This window comes from Aquarana catesbeiana, linkage group LG09, assembly GCF_042186555.1.
Source record: "Aquarana catesbeiana isolate 2022-GZ linkage group LG09, ASM4218655v1, whole genome shotgun sequence".
In the NCBI taxonomy this organism is placed as follows: domain Eukaryota; kingdom Metazoa; phylum Chordata; class Amphibia; order Anura; family Ranidae; genus Aquarana; species Aquarana catesbeiana.
The window spans coordinates 13,625,133-13,648,307 of NC_133332.1; the positions used below are offsets into that span (position 1 = coordinate 13,625,133).

Here is a 23,175-nt window from a genome sequence, read left to right on the forward strand (position 1 = left end):
TGGCAACCTTGGCTGGAGGATCCCAACCTTGCCCCACCGCAGTTGGTGATGGACAGCCTCCTGTGATAGTGACCCACTGAGAATACAAGGGAGGGGGGAGGGGGGATGGGGAGGGAGGGAAGGAGAAAAGAGAGGTAGGAAACACAGGTTATGTTACGTTTCACTAAAAAGCACTAGACTCCGTAATATCCATCGGCTGATGAAGTGTCTACTATAGAGACTTTTTTTTTTTTTTTTTACTATAGAGACTTAACATCTGGTCACTTGTGCTAGTAACTGGTTTAGTTCTGTAATATCTCCTGCAATTGCTCAATACTCACCTATGTTTGGGACATTCTGTTCAGCATGTTATCTTTACCTATTAGATACAGTCAATGTATGTATTGTAAGAGCAACTCAACAATAAAAAAGTTTTGATCAAAAGAAAGAATTTTGCTTCCAAACACTTCCCAGTATCATATATGGCATCGGACTCATATGGCAAGGCTGGAGTTGCGGTACTTGTCAGGCGCTCCTGTCCTCTCCAGATTCAGTCCTCCCACTTGCACCCGCATGGTCGGTACATAATACTGCAATGTATGTTTATGTCTAGTCCTCTTACCCTTATGAATGTTTATGCTCCTAATTCGGGTCAGCTTAAATTCCTCACTGAAACATTTGATTTGTTGAAATGCTACTCTAGGCCCTTCACGGTTGGGGGGCAACTTCAATGCTATCCTTTCTCTTATGAGAGATAGGAGACCCCTATTCCAAACTAAGCTGTGACGAAAATGTAAGCGTAGGATAGTTTTGCCTTAACAAGACGTGGTGTGATCTGTAGAAGTAATGTAATTGTAATAATAATAATATTAATAATAATAATAATAATAATTGTAGATGTAGTTTAATTCTGGGTTATTAAAAATATGGTATTCAATGTCAGTCATGCACATATGTTCTTTCATTAGCATTTGAAAAAGGACAGCAATAGTTTTTTCTAGGATCGAAGTGACACCTAGATGCCAATAAAAATTCCCATTAGAGTAAACAGATTGCCACCATCCTGAGGCCTCAAAGAAAATTGCTAGTCATTTTGGCTACATTTATCCACAGGGGGCATTCCCAAGGCTCCGGACAGTCTGTAAACTTTGATTAATACCAACAGATCTAAGGAACCTAGTTTATCTCTCATAAAAGCTAAAATATTAGCATCAGAGAGATGAAAATAATTCCTTTTGATCGTACACGTGATGGGTTACGTGTACATGTGACTCTGTAGGTTTAGCAGGTGTGGAATCCTGGAGAACCACACAAAACTGTTATATGGCGCCTAATTGCAGCAGGCAGGCAGTGATTGGTACTGTTGCGATCGGCATGATGCGCTGGTATCGGAAATCCTATCCATGACCCAGCAATCAGCGCCGTTCTGGGCCAATTTGACTCTGGTCATTTCAGAACACAAACGTTCTGTGGGCTGAGACAGGAACACCCCCCAGGGTTGATTGGCCAAGGGCTAAAGTCCAGCCCACATCCATATTTCAATAAATTGGGTAGCCTGAACTATGGACATTGTTCTTCCACGAAGCCAGTTCGAAACTGGGGAGTTCCCACATGTTCCAGTATGCTTCTACAAGATAGACTTGGGTAAAGTTTATTTCAGTTTTTACCCCTTTTTATTTTCATAGCAAATTGCCAAATCATGTGTCTTTCTGCATTTTTTTTATTTTTTTTTGGTAAATCCTTTTTCTTTGTATATCTTATATGTACTGCCCACTTTCGGGATATTAAATGATCAAATTAATAAGTGACTTCTGTGTACTAAGCTAGGACTCATATCTCTGGAGAGGTTGTTGTATTTTAGTGCCTAAGTACTCGGTCTAAGTTACGTGCCAATCGGTATGCAATTGCACTGTGTGTTGGCAGATTGCATGCAGATTGTAAGCTAACAGATCTGCCAGACGGAGATCTGTGTGTTTGGTGGCTCAGCAGACCAGTCTGCGGATAAACTGTTGGGTGGTGGCAGGCTATCGTTTATTGTGTGTCTGGTGTGTGGGTGTGGGGACAGTGGGAAGAGTGATTAACACAGGGGTTCAAGCTTGCAGGATAGCTGGAGGAACCCTAGAAGTGTGTAGTAATTGCTAGATTGCTCCTCAACCCTTAGAGTGCACCAGATTGTATGTAAGATTTGTATCTGCCTGTGTGTGGTCAGCTAGCTGGATTGGAGTGGAGTCTCCCTCTAGTGGTGGCCAAAGGTAGTGCAGGCTGTGAAAGTACCACAGCCAGTCTTACATGCTCAGTATAAGTTCCCCTTTATTCCCTTAGTTCCTCATATACCCCGGTCACGGAACGTACGTCCCGGTTAGTTAGTCGCCGTGGGCGAGTGGAATCCGTGACATAAGCTACCTCTCCCAATGCGATCTCTGGCATCCTCCTTCCCTCAATTGATACAAGCTCATCACCTCTTTGACGACTGGAGAAGAAAACACTCCACCAGCAAACAGTTTTTGTTCTACTCCTCCCCCCAACAAAATGTTCTCTAGGTTTGACTATTTCTTCGTAGCTGCCTCCCTTCTGCCTAACACGGTATCCTCTGACCTAGGCCCTATCCCTTGGTCAAACCATGCCCCCCTAACCCTAGATCTTTCCCTCTCCATTGCTTACCCCAAGACGTGCCATTGGGGACTCAATAAATCTTTACTGAACCACCCTGAAACCAAATGTAAACTTCTCTCGGCACTAACCGAATATTTTCAACTCAACACAAGTTCTGTTTCCAGTTCGTGCACCCTTTGGGAGGCTCATACGTTTTTTTTTAGAGGGCAATGTATTTCTGTAAGCTCCCATAGGAAGGAAGATACAGACCCTTTAAATTCCTCTTTAGTAGCTAAACTGCTAACTGCTGAATGCGCTCTGGTGCTTTCTCCCACGGTGGCCTGAGGGCAGTGACCTTGCTGAGAAATCAGATAAAATCTTTTGACATTGTCCGAGATTCTATGAGTTCTCCAATAAGCCTCACAGCATGTTAGTCTCCAGACTCAACCCTAGACCCTTTCAATCCTTTCCTGACCATTTGAAACAATCATATGGCCTACTCATTGCCCACAGGCTATGACCCGGGTCTTTGGCGACTTCTATATTAACCCCCGCCCTCTATCCCCCATTTGATCAAGAGTCATTTGAGACCTTCTTGGACAGTATCCAGCTACCTAAGCTGAGCAAGACAGACTTATTAATATTAAACACCCCCCATTACTGAAGATGAACTGATCAACACTATCAAGCATCTACCCTCCCGAAAATTGCCTGGACCAGACGGCCTTCCTTATTCTTACTATAAGACATTCTCTTCGACCTTAACGTCCCACTTACTGTCTCTATATAACTCCCTTTTACAAGGTAAGCTCCAACATCACACATTTCCACATTTCTTCATCTCGATCATACCCAACCTGGGCAAAGACCCATCCCTTCCAGACAATTATAGACCAATAGCTCTTTTAAAAACTGACTACAAAATCTTTACAAAAATCCTGGCCAACTGTTTATCCCAATTCTGACAAAATTGATCGTCAAGGACCAAGTGGGTTTCGTCCCTACCAGACACGTGGGAGACAATACTAGCCGCACCATAGACCTCATAGACATGTTAAAAAGAGTACGCAGACCTACCATAGTTCTCAGCTTAGACGCTCAGAAAGCATTTGACAGATTGAGCTGGCCCTACATGTTCGCGACCCTAACCAAATTTGGATTCCGAGGCCCTTTAATATCTGCTCTATGCAACCTTTACTCCAACCCTTAATCCCAGGTCTGAATGGCCTCCTTTTTATCCCAGACATTCCCAGTGACTAACGGCACCAGACAAGGCTGCCCTCTCTCCCTGTTACTTTTTATCCTTTGTCTAGAACCCCGAGCAGAGGCTATCCGGTTCCACCCTGACATCCGAGGTATACCCATGTGCCAAAGGGAATATAAATCATCTTTATTTGCGGATGACATTCTATTGACTCTCACTAACCCACATATTTCTCACCCATCTTTACACACCCTACTTTCAAGATTCAGCGATCTGTCCAAGTATAAAATCAATACCTCTAAAACAGAGGCACTGCCTCTTCATATCCCATCTGTAGAACTGAATTTGTTACAACACTCGTTCCCATACCACTGGTGCTCCTCCTCCCTCAAACACCTAGGTGTGCAAATCACCCCAACTATGTTTCCCTGTTTAAAGAAATCAGTGACATGCTAAAGCGTTGGAACCCACTCCCGATATCTTGGATAGGTAGGATCAATATTTCTTTGAGACCCTACCAATCCCTATCCATCCCCATGTCACAATTAAAATCAGTCAAACGTTGGTTCCTTAATTTCCTTTTGGAATGACAAGGCCCATAGGGTAGCAAGCTCTGTGATCTTCTCCCCTAGGCATAGGGGGAGTCTGGGGGCCCCGGATTTTTATAAATACTATTTAGCATCCCACCTTTAGGCAGTGGTCTCTTGGTCCAGCCAAGTAGCTCCGAACAGATGGGCGGAAATTGAGATGGGCTTGTTATTTCCCCACACCCCCCTACTCCCTTGTCTGGTCGCCCACCCTGATTCAGGACCCCAAACTCCATAGCTTATGTTTAAATTCTATGCTTTTCACACTAAAGTTCTGGTGCATTTGTTTCAACAAATTCTCTCTTCGCTATGCCCCCATTATCTAATGTACTCTTCAACCCACTGCTCTCAGACAGCCTATCCCACTCCCGTATGGCCCCCTAGGTGCAGGCTGGCCTGTTTCAACCCCGCCATTTCATCCACCCAGCCACCCGTAAATTCCAAACCTTCACTAACCTTCAGTCTAAATACCAGCTCCCCAAAAATTTGCACTACTCTTACCTCCAAATAAGTCATTATCTGTCAGCTCTCTGCCCTACCCTTAATTTATCTAAACCAACGACCTTTGAACTCATCTGCTCCCAAGGCCCCCATCAAATGCGATTAATCTCTGCCATTTACCAAATACTTCAGGACTTACCCCCACTTTCAGATGACCTTCACACTCACTACCATATATTCTGGAAATGTGAGTTAATAACACCTTTCTGGTCCATGGTGATGTCCCTGCTCCAACGACTATTTGAGTCTCCCCTCCCATTGGACACACTACATCTCCTCCTTGGCCTCCCCTTCCCAGGCTTATGGAAAAAAATCAAACAAACTAGCCTTATACATTTTATTAGCAGCTAATAGAGTTCCAATGTGCTGGTTGACCCCCCACCCCTCCCTCTCAGGAACAGCTTCTCAATGTCTTTACCGAAATTCGCAGAGAGGAGCACATGACGACATTGGTGGAGGATCCTATTAACAGGTTCGATGGGGTCTGGGAGTTATGGGACAAATCTGAGTATGGTTCCTCCTCCTGACCCTATCTGGTTCCCATTTATCTTCCCATCCCCGCCCCTCCCTGATATAGCTCCCCTTCATATTTCCACTTCCCTTGATGACTCTTGGATGTGCTGGTTGACCCCCACCCCTGCCTCTCAGGAACAGCTTCTCAATGTCATCGCCAAAATTTGCAGAATGTAGAACATGACGGCAATGGTGGAGGATGTTGTTGACAGGTTCGATGGGGTCTGGGAGTTATGGGACAAATCTGAGTATGGTTCCTCCTCCTGTCCATATCTGGTTCCCATTTATCCTCCCATCCCCGCACCTCCCTTATATAGCTCCCCTTCATATTTCCATTTCCCATGATGACTCTTGGATGCCAGGCAGATTACTATCCCCTCACCCCATGGTATACATTTTTATGTTGTTCAAAATTGCTATATACTACCAGCTGTAATCTAGAGAAATATTGTTATCTCCCTTAACTGGTCTGTGTTATACAGCTTTTTCCATGGATACACATCTATTTTTGCCCTGGATACCTGTAACCATTTTTTCATTTTGTTTGTTTTTTCATTTCTTGGTCGATTCATTTTAGCTCTCATTGAGCCTACTGTGCTGTATTTGTAATGTGAAAATCTTTACTAAAAATAAAATCATAAAAAAAAAAAAAAGTCCCTAAAGCAATCCAATAGTTTGTAGATGCTATAATTTTTGCACAAACCAAAATAGTCAGGGTTTTTTTTGTTTATAGCGAATGTGCTCTTAAAGTCGGAGCAGTGTGAACTGGGCTGGAGAGATAAAAAGTAACATTGTTTATAAACATTGATCAGACAGGAGATAGAGAGATACAAAGTAACATTGTTTGTATCTCTCTATCTCTTGTCTGATCAATGTTTATAAAGTAACATTGTTAATAAACATTGATCAGGATGAGATAGAAAGATACAAAGGAACATTGTTACTTTTGTATTTGTTTCATTTCTCTGCAAGGCAAAGGAAAAAGCTTTGATCTTCATATGATATCATTTAAAGCGACCTAACAAGTAAAACATTTTTATTTATTTTTTTAAGTATTCCTATTTAACTGCTTATTAACACTTAGCTTCCATAATCAACCCTAATTAAATATTTTTTTCCCCTTTTACTCTGAACTATTATTTTACTACTGATTTATTTTTTATTTTTTTTTTATTATTCTTTTATTTTTCTAACTAATTAATGTACACTTTTTTCATATTATTGTTTTTTTTTTTTTTCCTCTGTCAGTTTAAACAAAGCACAAAATTGAAAAAAAAAAAGCCTTTGGTTTATTTGTGAATACTTTGCAATGGTTTCTATAAGAATTGTAATTTTATTGTCCTTTTAAATGGGACAGATTATAGAATAAAATGAATACTTTGTATTAGGGTTGCACTGATACTGGGTTTTTTCGGCGAGTATGAGTACCGATTCCTTGCGGTGCAATTTACGCCAATACAAAATAAATGGGCGCAAATCGCACTGCAAAGAATCGAATGCGATTTGAACAGGAATGCGGTGTGATTCCTGTATGAATCGCATGTGATTTCCCCCCACCACTCCTGTGTGTACGTGTATAGGAAGCGCAGCGCCATCTAGTGGGCAGTTTGTTAAAAATGTTTTAACTCACATTAAGTACATGTCTGGTCAAATGCAAAATCTGCATAGGTGTCCCGGTCCCGCCGATGATAGAAAATGACAGCCGCTGGAGGTGCTCACAGGGCTGGAGGAGAAGTTCTGGAAACCCTGTATATATAGGGCGGAAGTAATGTCAACTTGGAGGCGGACCGCCTCTACATTTCCTCCAGCCCTGTGAGCATCTCCAGTGGCGGTGATTTGCTATCATCAGTGGGACCGTGCAGCAGCCCCCCCAGACCCCCCATTTTACTTACCTGAACCCGTTCTTTCTCGCCCCGGGGACGAGCACACCAGCTCTAGCCGGTGTCTCGTGTCCTAATTGTATAGAATGATAGCAGCGCAGCCATTGGCTCCCGCTCCTGCCAATCAAATCCAATTTTGTGGGCGCCAGGGGGGCGGGGCCGAGTCATGCTGTCTGTGTCAATAGACGCGGCTGCAGGACACGGGAGCGCGCCCGCATGGGTGTCCCGAAGGCGAGTGCTTCTCCGACAGGGCACTCGAGAAGAGAAGGAGACATCAGAGGGCCACTGAGGGACCCCAGAAGAGGAGGATCGGGGCCACTCTGTGCACAACCAACTGCACAGCGGAGGTAAGCATGTCATGTTTGGGTTTTTTTTTGGTTTTTTTTAACGAGGGTTTAGTAACCCTTTAAAGTGAGTTAAAACATTTTTAATAAACTACCCACTAGATGGTGCTTCCCTTTCTATACACACATGCAGGAGCTGTGGGGGAAACCCCATGCAATTCGGACAGGAATCGCACCGCATTCCTGTTCAAATTGCATGCGAATCTTTGCAGTGCGATTTGTGACCATTCATTTTGTATTGACGCAAATCGCACCACAAAGTATCGGTTTAGGTATCGGGACCATTTGTGCAAGTACCGATACTCATGCAAATTCTTGGTATCGGAGCCAATGTCGGTATTGGTTTATATATATATATATACATACACAATTTTTTAAGCTAACCAAGATAAAGTGTGTTATTTTAGTTTTGTTATGTTTGTCTATGGATTGCATAAAAAATAAAATCATTTTTGTATGGCAATTTCATCAAAAGAAATATTTGTTTGCTCTAAAAAAAATTTAAAAAAACAATATATGTAGTACTTTGTTATCTTAAGATAATGTCCAATAAACAGGTCCATAGCAGAAAAGTCAAATTTGCTCTGCTCCAGAAGAGGGTTTAAAGGGGTGTGAAGAGCTGAGCTGGTTAAGAGCTTCTGATCCTGAAATAATTAATCGTCTGATTTTATTGGTTCTGTAATATTTTCAGTAAATTCATTACAAACATTTGGGAACCCCAAAAGATAAGGTAGACTTGTACCTTTCAGTGACGCATGGAAATGTGCGTAACCCACCTGTGTCCACTCATTGGTCTGCGTGTCGTAAGACTCCACCGTGTTGAGGTACGTTTGGCCGTCATATCCGCCCACAGCGTACAGCCTATCTCCGAGCGCGCAGACTCCAACGGCATCCCTGGGAACGCTCAGCGGGGCCACTGTTGTCCAGTTGTCCGTTTTAGGGTCATATCTTTAATTGGAGAAAAGTATTGTGAGGTCAGTTTTGTAAGCAATACCAGTATAAGAATTAAAGTAGACCCAACATCAAAGTTGAATATGCTCATGTCACTTCTTATGGGGTGCCAACAAGGGATGAGCTGAACTGCCTTGGGTTGCCAAACCCAAACCCCATAGAAGTCAACTGGTGCCAAATCTGTCAAATCAAAAATGTCAATTTTTCTGGGCTAATAGGCAAAGGGCTTTCAAAAAAGCAAAAAAATCAAAAAAACAGCATGGGGTGGGGGGCGGGTATGGTTTGGGTGGTCACTACTCTGGGGAACAACCACCAATGCAAAATTTTAACAAAAAATCGGGGGGGTACCTTGCCGGGGGGGGGGGGGGGCCCTTTGCAAAGCACTTTGTGCCCCATGGTGAAGAGGAAAAGGACCTCTTCCCCCAAAATTTGGCAATGATGTAACCCCTTTGATCCTGGCCTATTCTATACAGAGGTGGCTCTCTAATTAGGCAAATTAGGCGGTCGCGAGGCCCCTGTGAGTGCGAGGCCTTAGGCGACCGCCTAATTTGCCTAATTTGCCTAATTAGAGGGCTGTCTTTGTATAGAATAGGCGAGGATCAAAGGGGTTAATTCGCCTGTGATCAATACTTATGCTCCGCCTCCCCCGCCTGCCACCAGGATGGACTGGCCAATTGGCCACTGCCTAAGGGCTCTGGGCAAATCATGGAGCATCCCGGTCTGGTGGCAGCAGGTGCGGGCAGCGGGACAGCAAAGACCTCTACTATATATGACCAGTTGACATCAGTGGTTGGTAAGGACATGGTGGGTGCAAACAACCATTGACGGTTGGAAGCTGCCATGTCCCATCCACGCTGGACGCCCTAAATGTCTGGCATTCAGATGACGGTCCGGACAGCCAGTGTTCAGTCCTGACTTACAATTGGACCAGACATTGAGCTCATCCCTAGTGACAACGCTCTGTCTCTGCATTCCAACTGTGCTTCTGAGTTATTTCCTTGTTGAATAGGCTTCCATTGGAGACTACAGGTGGGTGTTTCAAACCATGTTACACAGACACGGTCCACTGTTGTTACCATTGGGAAACCCTCCCTGAGAAATGTGATGCAACTATCGCTGGAGAACATGTAGGTGACTGTTTCAAACCATGTTACACAGACACAGTCAACTGCTGTTACCATCAGGAAGCCGCCCCCCCCCCTGTGAGAAATGTGATGCAACTATTGCTGGAGAACATGTAGGCAAGAAGTGGCTGCAAAGTGGGGGCAATCATTTATTGTCTCCCAGCTCCTTAGCGTGTTAACCAGCATCAAGTCATGGTGCTTTGTATGCAAAAAAACCCCCAAAAAACTACAGTATCAGGCTTTATTATTGAACGTTGTTATGCACACTAAAAGTTGAGAGACAGTGTGTGAAATCAAGGACTTGACAGGGCAGTAACTGTCAGATGTCAGTTGACCTTGTAACCTCTTGTGTCAATCTGGAGAGACACAGTCAGCGTAAATTGAGTCAAATAAAAATGAAAAGGAATCCTGTAGGCAGGTGCAGTTCATTTTTTCCACAGCAGGTGGCGCTCGGCTGTAGTGGCACTGTTGCTGGAGAGATAATCAGAAGGAACAAGGTTCCTCTATGGTTTCCTGGGTCACTGGGAAAGCTATCCTATTGGATCCTGCCCCACATGACTCAAGTAGCCATCTTGGGTCAGGCAGAGCCTCTTTAAGCTAGAAAATAAACACAGAGGGTGCATCAGCCTTGTGAATTATCTTTGTGACAACTTTTTTGAACAAAATAAAAACAGATGTTTACTCACAAACTGTATGATTTGACAAGCACAACAATGTCCAGAGATTACTGGACATCCAGGTCAACCAAAGATGTCCCAACCTCACGAAGACCCTCTGAATGGCTAACACGTTTCGAGGAGAGATTCCCTCTTCCTCTTAACCATTGCATAGACTGTTCTTATAGACCATATAGTTGACATCACATGACAGCCCAACAGAAGACTCCTCCCACTCGCAGGTGGGTGTGTGTAACATATGTCATGTGCAAAACAATATACGTATAGCAAACCGTAATGCAAAACACGTAAATTCAGCAATTCACATCCATAATGCATCAACGTCCATCCACCATGGACGTCAAGGTCCATAATGCTGGCAGTCAATCCACTCCATCTAAAGACATACCCATTCATGTGTTGGTCCATGATTTGGTGCAAACTCTGGCCTCATTATGGACCTTGGCTGTCCCACCAGGCTTGTTACATAGTTACATAGTTACATAGTAGGTGAGGTTGAAAAAAGACACAAGTCCATCAAGTCCAACCTATGTGTGTGATTATGTGTCAGTATTACATTACATATCCCTGTATATTGCGGTCATTCAGGTGATTATCTAATAGTTTCTTGAAGCTATCAATGCTCCCCGCTGAGACCACCGCCTGTGGAAGGGAATTCCACATCCTTGCCGCTCTTACAGTAAAGAACCCTCTACGTAGTTTAAGGTTAAACCTCTTTTCTTCTAATTGTAATGAGTGGCCACGAGTCTTATTAAACTCTCTTCTGCGAAAAAGTTTTATCCCTATTGTGGGGTCACCAGTACAGTATTTGTAAATTGAAATCATATCCCCTCTCAAGCGTCTCTTCTCCAGAGAGAATAAGTTCAGTGCTCGCAACCTTTCCTCATAACTAAGATCCTCCAGACCCTTTATTAGCTTTGTTGCCCTTCTTTGTACTCGCTCCATTTCCAGTATGTCCCTCCTGAGGACTGGTGCCCAGAACTGGACAGCATACTCCAGGTGCGGCCGGACCAGAGTCTTGTAGAGTGGGAGAATTATTGTTTTATCTCTGCAGTTGATCCCCCTTTTAATGCATGCCAATATTCTGTTTGCTTTATTAGCAGCAGCTTGGCATTGCATGCCATTGCTGAGCCTATCATCCACTAGGACCCCCAAGTCCTTTTCCATCCTAGATTCCCCCAGAGGTTCTCCCCCCAGTGTATAGATTGCATTCATATTTTTGAAACCCAAATGCATTATTTTACATTTTTCTACATTGAACCTCATTTGCCATGTAGTCGCCCACCCCATTAATTTGTTCAGGTCTTTTTGCAAGATTTCCACATCCTGCGGAGAAGTTATTGCCCTGCTTAGCTTAGTATCGTCTGCAAATACAGAGATGGAACTGTTTATCCCATCCTCCAGGTCGTTTATGAACTAATTAAATAGGATTGGTCCCAGCACAGAACCCTGGGGGACCCCACTACCCACCCCTGACCATTCTGAGTACTCCCCATTTATCACCACCCTCTGAACACGCCCTTGTAGCCAGTTTTCAATCCATGTACTCACCCTATGGTCCATGCCAACGCACCTTATTTTGTACAGTAAACGTTTATGGGGAACTGTGTCAAATGCTTTTGCAAAATCCAGATACACCACGTCTACAGGCCTTCCTTTATCTGGATGGCAACTCACCTCCTCATAGAAGGTTAATAGATTGGTTTGGCAAGAACGATTCTTCATGAATCCATGCTGATTACTGCTAATGATATCATTCTTATTACTAAAATCTTGTATATAGTCCCTTATCATCCCCTCCAAGAGTTTACATACTATTGATGTTAGGCTAACTGGTCTGTATTTCCCAGGGATGTTTTTTGGGCCCTTTTTAAATATTGGTGCTACATTGGCTTTTCTCCAATCAGCTGGTACCATTCCAGTCAATAGACTGTCTGTAAAAATTAGGAACAACGGTCTGGCAATCACCTGACTGAGTTCCCTAAGTACCCTCGGATGCAAGCCATCTGGTCCCGGTGATTTATTAATGTTAAGTTTCTCAAGTCTAATTTTAATTCCGTCCTCTGTTAACCATGTAGGTGCTTCCTGTGTTGTGTCATGAGGATAAACACTGCAGTTTTGGTTACTGAAGCCCCCCGATTCACTCGTGAAGACTGAGGAGAAGAATAAATTCAATACCTCTGCCATCTCCCCATCCTTTGTAACCAGATGTCCTTCCTCATTCTTTATGGGGCCAATATGGTCTGTCCTCCCTTTTTTACTGTTAACATACTTAAAGAATTTCTTGGGATTTTTTTTGCTCTCCTCCGCTATGTGTCTTTCATGTTCTATCTTAGCCATCCTAATTGCACCCTTACATTTCTTATTGCATTCTTTATAAATTCTGAATGCTGTGGATGATCCCTCAACCTTGTATTTTTTGAAGGCCTTCTCCTTTGCTTTTATATGCATTTTTACATTGGAGTTAAGCCATCCAGGATGTTTGTTCGCTCTTTTAAATTTATTACCCAATGGGATACATTGGCTAATGCCCTTATTTAATATGCTCTTAAAGCAAACCCATCTCTCCTCTGTATTCTTTGTTCCTAATATTTTATCCCAATTTATGCCTTTTAGCAAGGTTTGTAGTTTAGGGAAGTTGGCTCTTTTGAAATTCAGTGTCTTTGTGTTCCCTTCATGTCTCCTATTTGTGTGATTTATACTGAAACTAATTGACCTGTGATCGCTGTTACCTAATTTGCCCCGTATTTCCACATCTGTTATCAGGTCTGTATTGTTGGTAATCAGTAGATCTAGTAATGTTTTATTTCTAGTTGGTGCGTCTACCATCTGACCCATAAAATTGTCCTGCAAGACATTAAGGAACTGGCGAGCCTTAAATGAATGCGCGGTTCCCTCCGCCCAGTCTATGTCTGGATAATTAAAATCCCCCATTATGATAACACTTCCCATCCTTGCTGCTAATCCAATTTGTGATAGGAGATCCGTCTCCACTTCCTCCCCCAGGTTAGGGGGCCTATAGCATACTCCCAGTATTATTTTCCCCTTAGCTTCATCCCTTTGGAGCTCTACCCATAAAGATTCCACCTCCTCCCTAGCCCCCTCAGTGATGTCATCTCTCACATTCACTTGTACATTATTCTTGATATATAGGCATACCCCTCCCCCTTTTTTACCCTCTCTATCCTTGCGGTATAGGGTATACCCTTGAATGTTTGCCAGCCAATCATGAGAGCTGTTGAACCAGGTCTCTGAAATTCCCACAAAATCCAAATCCTCCTTGTACAACAGTATCTCTAGTTCACCCATCTTGTCCGCCAGGCTCCTGGCATTGGTGAACATGCCACATAGTTTAGACCGGTCGCATATTGTCCTCGTATTGGGTGTTTCAAGATTGCAACTTGGACTTGCTACTATACTCACCTTGTGTTTTTGTGCTTTGGTTAACCTACCACTAATGCCCCCAATACTACCCTCTGGAATATCTTCCGCGCTGGCTATCACTGTCTCTGGACCCTCCCCCCCATCGCCTAGTTTAAAAACCCCTCTAACTTTTTGGCCATCTTCATTCCCAGCAGATCTGCACCCTCCTCATTTAGGTGCAGTCCGTCCCTTCTATAGTACCGGTTACCGACTGAGAAGTCGGCCCAGTCCTCCAGGAACCCAAACCCCTCCTTACTACACCAGCTCTTCAGCCACTTGTTTACTTCCCTAATCTCCCTCTGCCTCTCTGGTGTGGCTCGATGTACCGGTAGTATTCCTGAGAACACTACCTTGGAGGTCCTTTTCCTCAATTTAGCTCCTAAGTCCCTAAAATCGTTCTTTAGGACACTCCATCTGCCTCTGACTTTGTCATTGGTGCCAACGTGCACCATGACAGCCGGGTCTTCCCCAGCCCCTCCCAGTAATCTGTCCACAAGATCCGTGATGTGCCGAACCCGAGCGCCCGGTAGACAACATACTGTTCGGCGCTTCAGGTCTTGGTTACAGATTGCCCTCTCTGTCCTTCTAAGAATTGAGTCCCCTACCACCAGAATCTGTCTTTCCTTTCCCTTTGCTGCCCCCCCACTCTCACTGGAGGAGTTCTTCCCCTGGCAGCTAGGAGAGTCCCTCATCTCCAGCAGTGCTGGTCCCTGACTGGTTTCACCAATGTCACTCAATGGAGCGTACTTATTGGGATGCTCCAGTCCTGGATCGGCCTCCCTGGCACTTCCCCCTCTACCCCTCCTAACTGTCACCCATCTACTCTTTGCTAGTGCCTGCACCTCTTTGTCTCCACCCGCCTCTGTGCTGGCCCCTGCCAGCACCTGCCGTGTACATTCCTGGCTCACCTTTAGTATGGAGGGACTTCTCAGTGCTGACAGTTGCTTCCCCAGATTCAGAACCTGGGCTTCCAGGGAAACAATGTGCTTACATTTTGCACAGCAGTATTCGCCCTCGATCGGATGATCAAGGAACGCATACATGCGGCAAGATGTACAAAGAGTCGCCTCTCCACACCCGCTGGGCATCGTACCTATTAAATTTAGTGAGGATTTGGGGATTTTACCCTGTCCAAATTACCTAACAACTAGCTTCCTGGCACTAATACTCAAGACAATACACAGGTACACGACAAGACAATACACAGGTACACAATACACAAGTACTAACGATCCACACACACTACTCAGACAACACTCAGATACTCACACTACACAGGTACTATGACCCCTGTTATAACCTCCTGTTTTAAACTCTTGTTTTTAACTCCCACTTAATCCAGCTCCACTTACACCAAGCTCCACAGCTTCAAACTGAGCACGCTCAAACTGAGTCCTACAACAAGTTAAATAGGCACCTGGGAGCAATTAACCACACCCCTTAATTGATAGACTGATGAAACAGAAAAAAAAAAAAAAAGCTATTTAAAAAGTGACAGCAAAAGGCAAATTAAAAACTAAAAGGAAAAGTCCCCAAAATGCAACCCAGCAAACACCAACAGACAGCAGCAATACACACACCAGACAGCAGCAATACACACACCAACAGACAGCAAGACTTGTATACTCTAACACTTGTTTTTAACTCCCACTTAATCCAGCTCCACTTACACCAAGCTCCACAGCTTCAAACTGAGCACGCTCAAACTGAGTCCTACAACAAGTTAAATAGGCACCTGGGAGCAATTAACCACACCCCTTAATTGATAGACTGATGAAACAGAAAAAAAAAAAAAAAGCTATTTAAAAAGTGACAGCAAAAGGCAAATTAAAAACTAAAAGGAAAAGTCCCCAAAATGCAACCCAGCAAACACCAACAGACAGCAGCAATACACACACCAGACAGCAGCAATACACACACCAACAGACAGCAAGACTTGTATACTCTAACACTTGTTTTTAACTCCCACTTAATCCAGCTCCACTTACACCAAGCTCCACAGCTTCAAACTGAGCACGAGTTGTGAACTGTTGTTGAAATACAAGTTCTATTGCATTTGCCCATGTGAATTACTGTCTCTGCACAACACCTACAATCACCCAACCATGGCAGGGAAGAAAATCATTTAGACATTCCAACCCTTCCATTCTTAAAAACAAAAACAAAAAATTATCGCCTTCCCTACCAGCTTCTGGTGACCATACAAGACATGAGGAGGTATCTACCCCAGTCTTGGTCACAGACAATGAAAAACTGACACAACCAAAATGTTTTGCCCATAGTTGGGCCTTAAACAATACTTCTGTTTGTTGATAATGATTGATGATCATGATGATGATTATGACAATAATGACTACGATGCAAAAAGTTTACAGTTTACAGTTAAACTCTCCAATTCATCCACCATGTCAGTACATAAGAAGGCGTCTCTCTCCATTTTCTCACCTCTCCACACAGTCTGACAGGCGGGAACAATGGTTGGATGCCGGGGCGTCATGTCCTCCAACAGCGTAGAGAAATCCGTTGTATGTGGCCACTCCTACGCCTCCCCTCCTCTTGGACATCGGCGCGCACATGCTCCACTTGTTTGTGTGTGGATCAAAGCACTCCATGGACTTTAGACAAGAACTGCCATCCCTGCCGCCCACTGCATACAGCCTGAGGGGGGAAATCAATAGAAGTGTGTTAGTCTTCTGAATCATAGAAGATGGACAACCATTAGTCATAGGATGACCCTACTGGTTTAGTGGTTATAGTTCTCCAGGGTTTTACAGGCTCAGTGGTTTTAGTCCAACAGGGGTCTACTGGCTCAGTGGGTATAGTTCCCAAGGGGTATACTGGCTCAGTGGTTATAGTTCCCAAGGTTATACTTGATCAGTGTTTATAGTTCCCCAGGGGTCTACTGGCTCAGTGGCTATAGTTCCCAATGGTCTACTTGATCAGTGGTTATAGTTCCTCATAGATTTACAGGCTCTGTGGTTATAGTTCCCATGGGTCTACTGACTTAGTGGTTAGAGTTCCCAGAGGTCTACCGGTTCAATGTTTATAGTTCCCCATTGATCTACAGGCTCTGTGGTTATAGTTCCCATAGGTCTACTGGATCAGTGATTATAGTTCCCTGTGGGTCTACTGGCTCTGTGGTTATAGTTTCCAGGGGTCTATTGACTCAGTGGTTATAGTTTCCAGTGGTCTATTGACTCAGTGGTTATAGTTCCCAGGGGTCTACTGGCTCAATGGTTATAGTTCCCCATTGATCTACAGGCTCTGTGGTTATAGTTCCCAGGGGTCTACTGGCTCAGTGGCTATAGTTCCCAAGGGTCTACTTGATCAGTGGTTATAGTTCCCCATAGATTTACAGGCTCTGTGGTTATAGTTCCCATGGGTCTACTGACTTAGTGGTTAGAGTTCCCAGAGGTCTACCGGTTCAATGTTTATAGTTCCCCATTGATCTACAGGCTCTGTGGTTATAGTTCCCATAGGTCTACTGGATTAGTGATTATAGTTCCCTGTGGGTCTACTGGCTCTGTGGTTATAGTTTCCAGGGGTATACTGGCTCTGCATTTATAGTTCTCCATAGGTCTACTGGCTCTGTTGTTACAGTTCCCAAAGGGTCTACTGGCTCTATGGTTAAAGTTCCCAGGGGTCTACTGGCTCTGTGGTTATAGTTCCCCAAGTATCTACAGGCTCTGTGATTATAGCTCCCATTGGTTTACAGGCTTTATGGTTATAGTTCATATTAGTCTACTGTCTGTGTTTATTGTCCCCAGGGGTTTACCGGCTCTGTGTTTATAGTCCCCCATGGGTCTACTCTGTGGTTATAGTTCCCAGGGGTCTACTAGCTCTGTGGTTTTAGTTCCGCAGGGTCTAATGGATAGCTCTGGGGTTATAGTTCCCCAGGGTCTAATGGCTCAGTGTTTTTAGTTCCCTAGAATCCAGAAACTCTTCTTGCCATTTTTGGTCATTTTCCTAAATATCAAAGCACTGGCCCCTTTGTCTCTTGCAAGGGGCACCATCAGAGTCCTGGCAGACAAGTGACTAGATCTACTGTGTACCTGAAAAGGACTCTGCCAAGTGCCTGCAGAGATCACATGACTGGTCAGCTCACACTGGATCAAGTGACTGGAAGGGTTGGAAACAGTTCAGAGATTCCAGGAGAGGGTAAGAAATTCTGGCATCATGTGTATGTTATATTTTTTCTAAGAAGAAATTACATTTACAGAAAAGATCCACTTCAAATTTCCTTTTAAAGCATACTATGTACCACGTGTCCATCTAGTTTCATTGCTGATTCTAAATCATGGCTGAAAGAGCTATGGCATCTCCTCAGATGGGAGTTTAAACATTAAAATCACCACAAAATGTACTGTTCATCGCTCAGAGATCATACAATCATATAAATCCTAGGGTCTGTGCAGTTCTTGGCTGTGTTTACAAATGTCTGACATTATATTACCAAAAGTATTGGGACACCTGCCTTTACACGCACATGAACTTTAATGGCATCTCAGTCTAATGCCCCGTACACACGGTCGGATTTTCCGATGGATATTGTGTGATAGGACCTTGTTGTCGGAAATTCCAACGTGTAGGCTCCATCACACATTTTCCATCGGATTTTCCGACACACAAAGTTGGAGAGCAGGATATAAAATTTTCCGACAACAAAATCCGTTGCCGGAAATTCCGATCGTGTGTACACAAATCGGACAAAGTGCCACGCATGCTCAGAATAAATAAAGAGATGAAAGCTATTGGCCACCGCCCCGTTTATAGTCCCGACGTACGTGTTTTACGTCACCGCGTTTAGAATGATCGGATTTTCCGACAACTTTGTGTGACCGTGTGTATGCAAGACAAGTTTGAGCCAACATCCGTCGGAAAAAATCCTAGGATTTTGTTGTCGGAATGTCCGATCAATGTCCGACCGTGTGTACGGGGCATTAGTCCGTAGGGTTCAATATTGAGTTGGCCCACCCTTTGCAGCTATAACAGCTTCAACTCTTCTGGGAAGGCCGTCCACAATGTTTAGGAGGGTGTCTATGGGAATGTTTGACCATTCTTCCAGAAGTACATTTGTGAGGTCAGGCACTGATGATGGACAAGAAGGCCTGGCTCGCAGTCTCCGCTTAGCAAGACTTCTGGTTCCCAGGTGTCTTCTATACAGGTAACATGTCTTCTATAAAAGTAACGAGCTAAGATTAGGAGCGCTTTCTTAAAAGCTTCTAATCTCAGCTTTTTACCTGTATAAAAGACACCTGTCCACAGAAGCAATCAATCAATCAGATTCAAATTTCTCCACCATGGCCAAGACCAACGAGCTGTCCAAGGATGTCAGGGAGAAGGTTGTAGACCTAAACAAGGCTGGAATGGGCTACAAGACCATTGCCAAGCAGCTTGGTGTGAGGGTGACAACAGTTGGTGTGATTATTCGCAAAGGGAAGAAACAAAAAAAAAAATCAATCTCCCTCGGTCTGGGGCTCCATGTAAGATTTCACCTCGTGGAGTTTCAATGATCATGAGAATGGTGAGGAATCAGCCCAGAACTACACGGTAGAATCTTGTCAATGATCTCAGCTGGGACCATAGTCACCAAGAAAACAATTGGTAACACACTACGCCGTGAAGGACTGAAATCCTGCAGCTTCTGCAAGGTTCCCCTGCTCAAGAAAGCACATGTACAGGCCTGTATGAAGTTTGCTAATGAACATCTGAATAATTCAGAGGAGAACTGGGTGAAAGTGTTGTGGTCAGCTGAGACCAAAATCAAGCTCTTTGGCATCAACTCAACTCGCTGTGTTTGGAGGAGGAGGAATGCTACCTTTGACCCCAAGAACACCATCCCCACCGTCACACATGGAGGTGGAAACATTATGCTTTGGGGTTGCATTTCTGCTAAGGGGACAAGACAACTTCACCACATCAAAGGGACGATGGACGGGGCCATGTACTGTCGTATCTTGGGTGAGAATCTCCTTCCCTCAGCCAGGGCATGGAAAAATGGGTTGTGGATGGGTAGTGCAGCATGAAAATTACCCAAAACACATGGCCAAGGGAACAAAGGAGTGGCTCAAGAAGAAGCACATTAAGGTCCTGGAGTAGCCTAGCCAGTCCCCAGACCTTAATCCCATAGAAAATATGTGGAGGAAGCTGAAGGTTTGAGTTACCAAACGTCAGCCTCAAAACCTTAATGACTTGTAGAGGATCTGCAAAGAGCAGTGGGACAAAATCCCTCCTGAGATTTATTTTTATTTTGTATTTATTTAAGGTACTTATATAGCGCCGTCAATTTACACAGCGCTTTACATATACATAGTTCATTCACATCAGTCCCTGCACTTAAGGAGCTTACAATCTAAGGTCCCTAACTCACATTCATACATACTAGGGCCAATTTAGACAGAAGCCAATTAACCTACCAGCATGTCTTTGGAGTGTGGGAGGAAACCGGACTACCCGGAGGAAACCCACGCAGGCACAGGGAGAACATGCAAACTCCAGGCAGGTAGTGTTGTGGTTGGGATTCAAACCAGCGACCCTTTTTACTGCTAGGCGAAAGTGCTACCCACTACACCACTGTGCCACCCATGTGTGCAAACCTGGTGGCCAACTACAAGAAACGTCTGACCTCTGTGATTGCCAACAAGGGTTTTGCCACCAAGTACTAAGTCATGTTTTGCGAAGGGGTCAAATACTTATTTCGCTCATTAAAATGCAAATCAATTGATAACTGTTTTGAAATGCATTTTTCTGGATATTTTTGTTGTTATTCTGTCTCTCACTGTTAAAATAAACCGACCATTAAAATTATAGACCGATCATTTCTTTGTCAGTGGGCAAATGTACAAAATCAGCAGGGGGTCAAATAATTTTTTCCCTCACTGTACAGTAATCCTGACACCTTCACTCTGTACATTACACAGTCCTGACACCTGCATTCTTTATAATGCATAATCCTGACACCTTCACTCTGTATGGTACATAATCCTGACACCTTCACTCTGTATGGTACATAATCCTGACACCTTCACTCTGTATGGTACATAATCCTGACACCTTCACTCTGTATGGTACACAACCCTGACACCTTCACTCTGTATGGTACATAATCCTGACACCTTCACTCTGTATAGTACACAACCCTGACACCTTCACTCTGTATGGTACATAATCCTGACACCTTCACTCTGTATGGTACATAATCCTGACACCTTCACTCTGTATGGTACACAACCCTGACACCTTCACTCTGTATGGTACATAATCCTAAAACCTTCACTCTGTACATTACACGGTACTCACACTTTCCCTCTGTATGGTACACAACCCTGACACCTTCACTCTGTATGGTACATAATCCTGACACCTACACTATGCATGGTACATAATCCTGACACCTTCACTCTGTATGGTACATAATCCTGACACCTTCACTCTGTATGGTACATAATCATAAAACCTGCACTCTGTACATTACACAGTACTGACACCTTCACTCTGTATGGTACATAAACCGAGCACCTTCAATCTGTACATTACACAGCCCTGACACCTGCATTCTTTATAATGCATAATCCTGACACCTTCACTCTGTATGGTACATAATCCTGACACCTACACTATATATGGTACATAAACCGGGCACCTTCACTCTGTACATTACACAGTCCTGACACCTTGACTCTGTATGGTACATAATCCTGACAGCTACACTATGCATGGTACATAATCCTGACACCTTTACTCTGTATGGTACATAATCCTGACACCTTCACTCTGTATGGTACATAATCCTGACACCTTCACTCTGTATGGTACACAACCCTGACACCTTCACTCTGTATGGTACAGAATCCTAAAACCTGCACTCTGTACATTACACAGTACTGACACTTTCCCTCTGTATGGTACATAATCCTGACACCTTCACTCTGTATGATACATAATCCTGACACCTCCACTCTGTACATTACACAGTCCTGATACCTGCATTCTTTATAATGCATAATCCTGACACCTTCACTCTGTATGGTACATAATCCTGACACCTACACCATGCATGGTGCATAATCCTGACACCTTCACTCTGTATGGTACATAATCCTGACACCTTCACTCTGTATGGTACATAATCCTAAAACCTGCACTCTGTACATTACACAGTACTGACACTTTCCCTCTGTATGGTACATAATCATGACACCTTCACTCTGTATGGTACATAAACCGAGCACCTTCAATCTGTACATTACACAGTCCTGACACCTTCCCTCTGTATGGTATATAATCCTGACACCTGCACTCTGTACATTACATAATCCTAACACCTGCACTCTGTATGCAGGCTCAAGTTCGATCCCTTAGGGTATACTGTACATCTACTGTACTTTTTGTTGAAAAAAAACACAAAAAATGAAAAAGACAAAAAAAGAAGAGTGTTGGGGACCTTGGCCAGTTGAAATCCTTAGTTCTAACACAGTTCCCAGTCCGCAGACGTTCGGCCTAATCTGTGTCAGATCTTCATACATCTACAGAATCCTGTCCTCACGCCGCGTGCCAAGACCGGCCAGTCCTATTTTTAGTGATTTCCTGAATGAAAAGTGATAAAGCGATAGAGATGGGTTAATGGCGAGTTTATATCTCCGGAATAAACAGCTTGTGATTGAGGGACTGTTCAACAGCTGCATAAATAATCAGCCGGAGAGACGGCGGAGCTGAATGGCGACGTTAGAGGAGTCATTAATGGCGCAGCTGCATCCCTACACAAAGGGCACATGAAAGAAAAGATATTCTACAGCAATTAAGAAAAGGAGGTTAGAGGAAAAAAAAAAAATCTGCTGCAGTCGCAATTCAGGAAAAAAAGTGCTTAGTGCGAAAACGCCACAGCAGATATTAAATGCCCTCCAATTACTTCATGGATTTAAAGGGCCGCCTAACCTCAAATTACAAGTTTTCTTCATAGAACTAATTCTGGTCACAAGCGTTCGCAAACCAATAATTCTATATTATCAGACGAAGGTGATACTGCAGACCGCCAGGCTGTACAGCCGCGGCCAAAAGTTTTGAGATTGACACAAATATTCATTTTTCTCACAAAGCCTGCTGCCTCCGTTTTTAGGATGGCAATTTGCACATACTCCGGAACGTTATGGAGAGCGATCAGATGAATTACAATTAATTGCAAAGTCCCTCTGCCATGAAAATGAACTTAATCCCATAAAAAAAAAAACATTTCCACTGCATTTGTGAAGAAGGCTTCAGGGCACCCAAGAAAGTCCAGCAAAGGTGCCAGGACCATCTCCTACAGTTGTATTCAGATGCGGGATCGGAAGGGCACCACCAGGGCAGAGCTTGCTCAGGAATGGCGGGTGTGAGGACATCGGCACGCACCGTGAGGAGAAGA

At 43.9% G+C, this 23,175-nt stretch overlaps 1 protein-coding gene across 2 annotated transcripts in view; it reads right to left on the reverse strand.

Moving 5' to 3' along the window:
* Nucleotides 1–23,175, reverse strand: part of KLHL4 (kelch like family member 4) — a 268,730-nt gene that overhangs the window by 9,948 nt on the left and 235,607 nt on the right. For both annotated transcript variants that reach the window (XM_073598113.1, XM_073598114.1), the window contains exons 9-10: nt 16,221–16,433; nt 8,377–8,548 (exon numbers count right to left, since the gene is read on the reverse strand). In XM_073598113.1, coding sequence (XP_073454214.1) covers nt 8,377–8,548; nt 16,221–16,433 — 385 coding nt within the window. The remainder of the gene's footprint in view (nt 1–8,376; nt 8,549–16,220; nt 16,434–23,175) is intronic.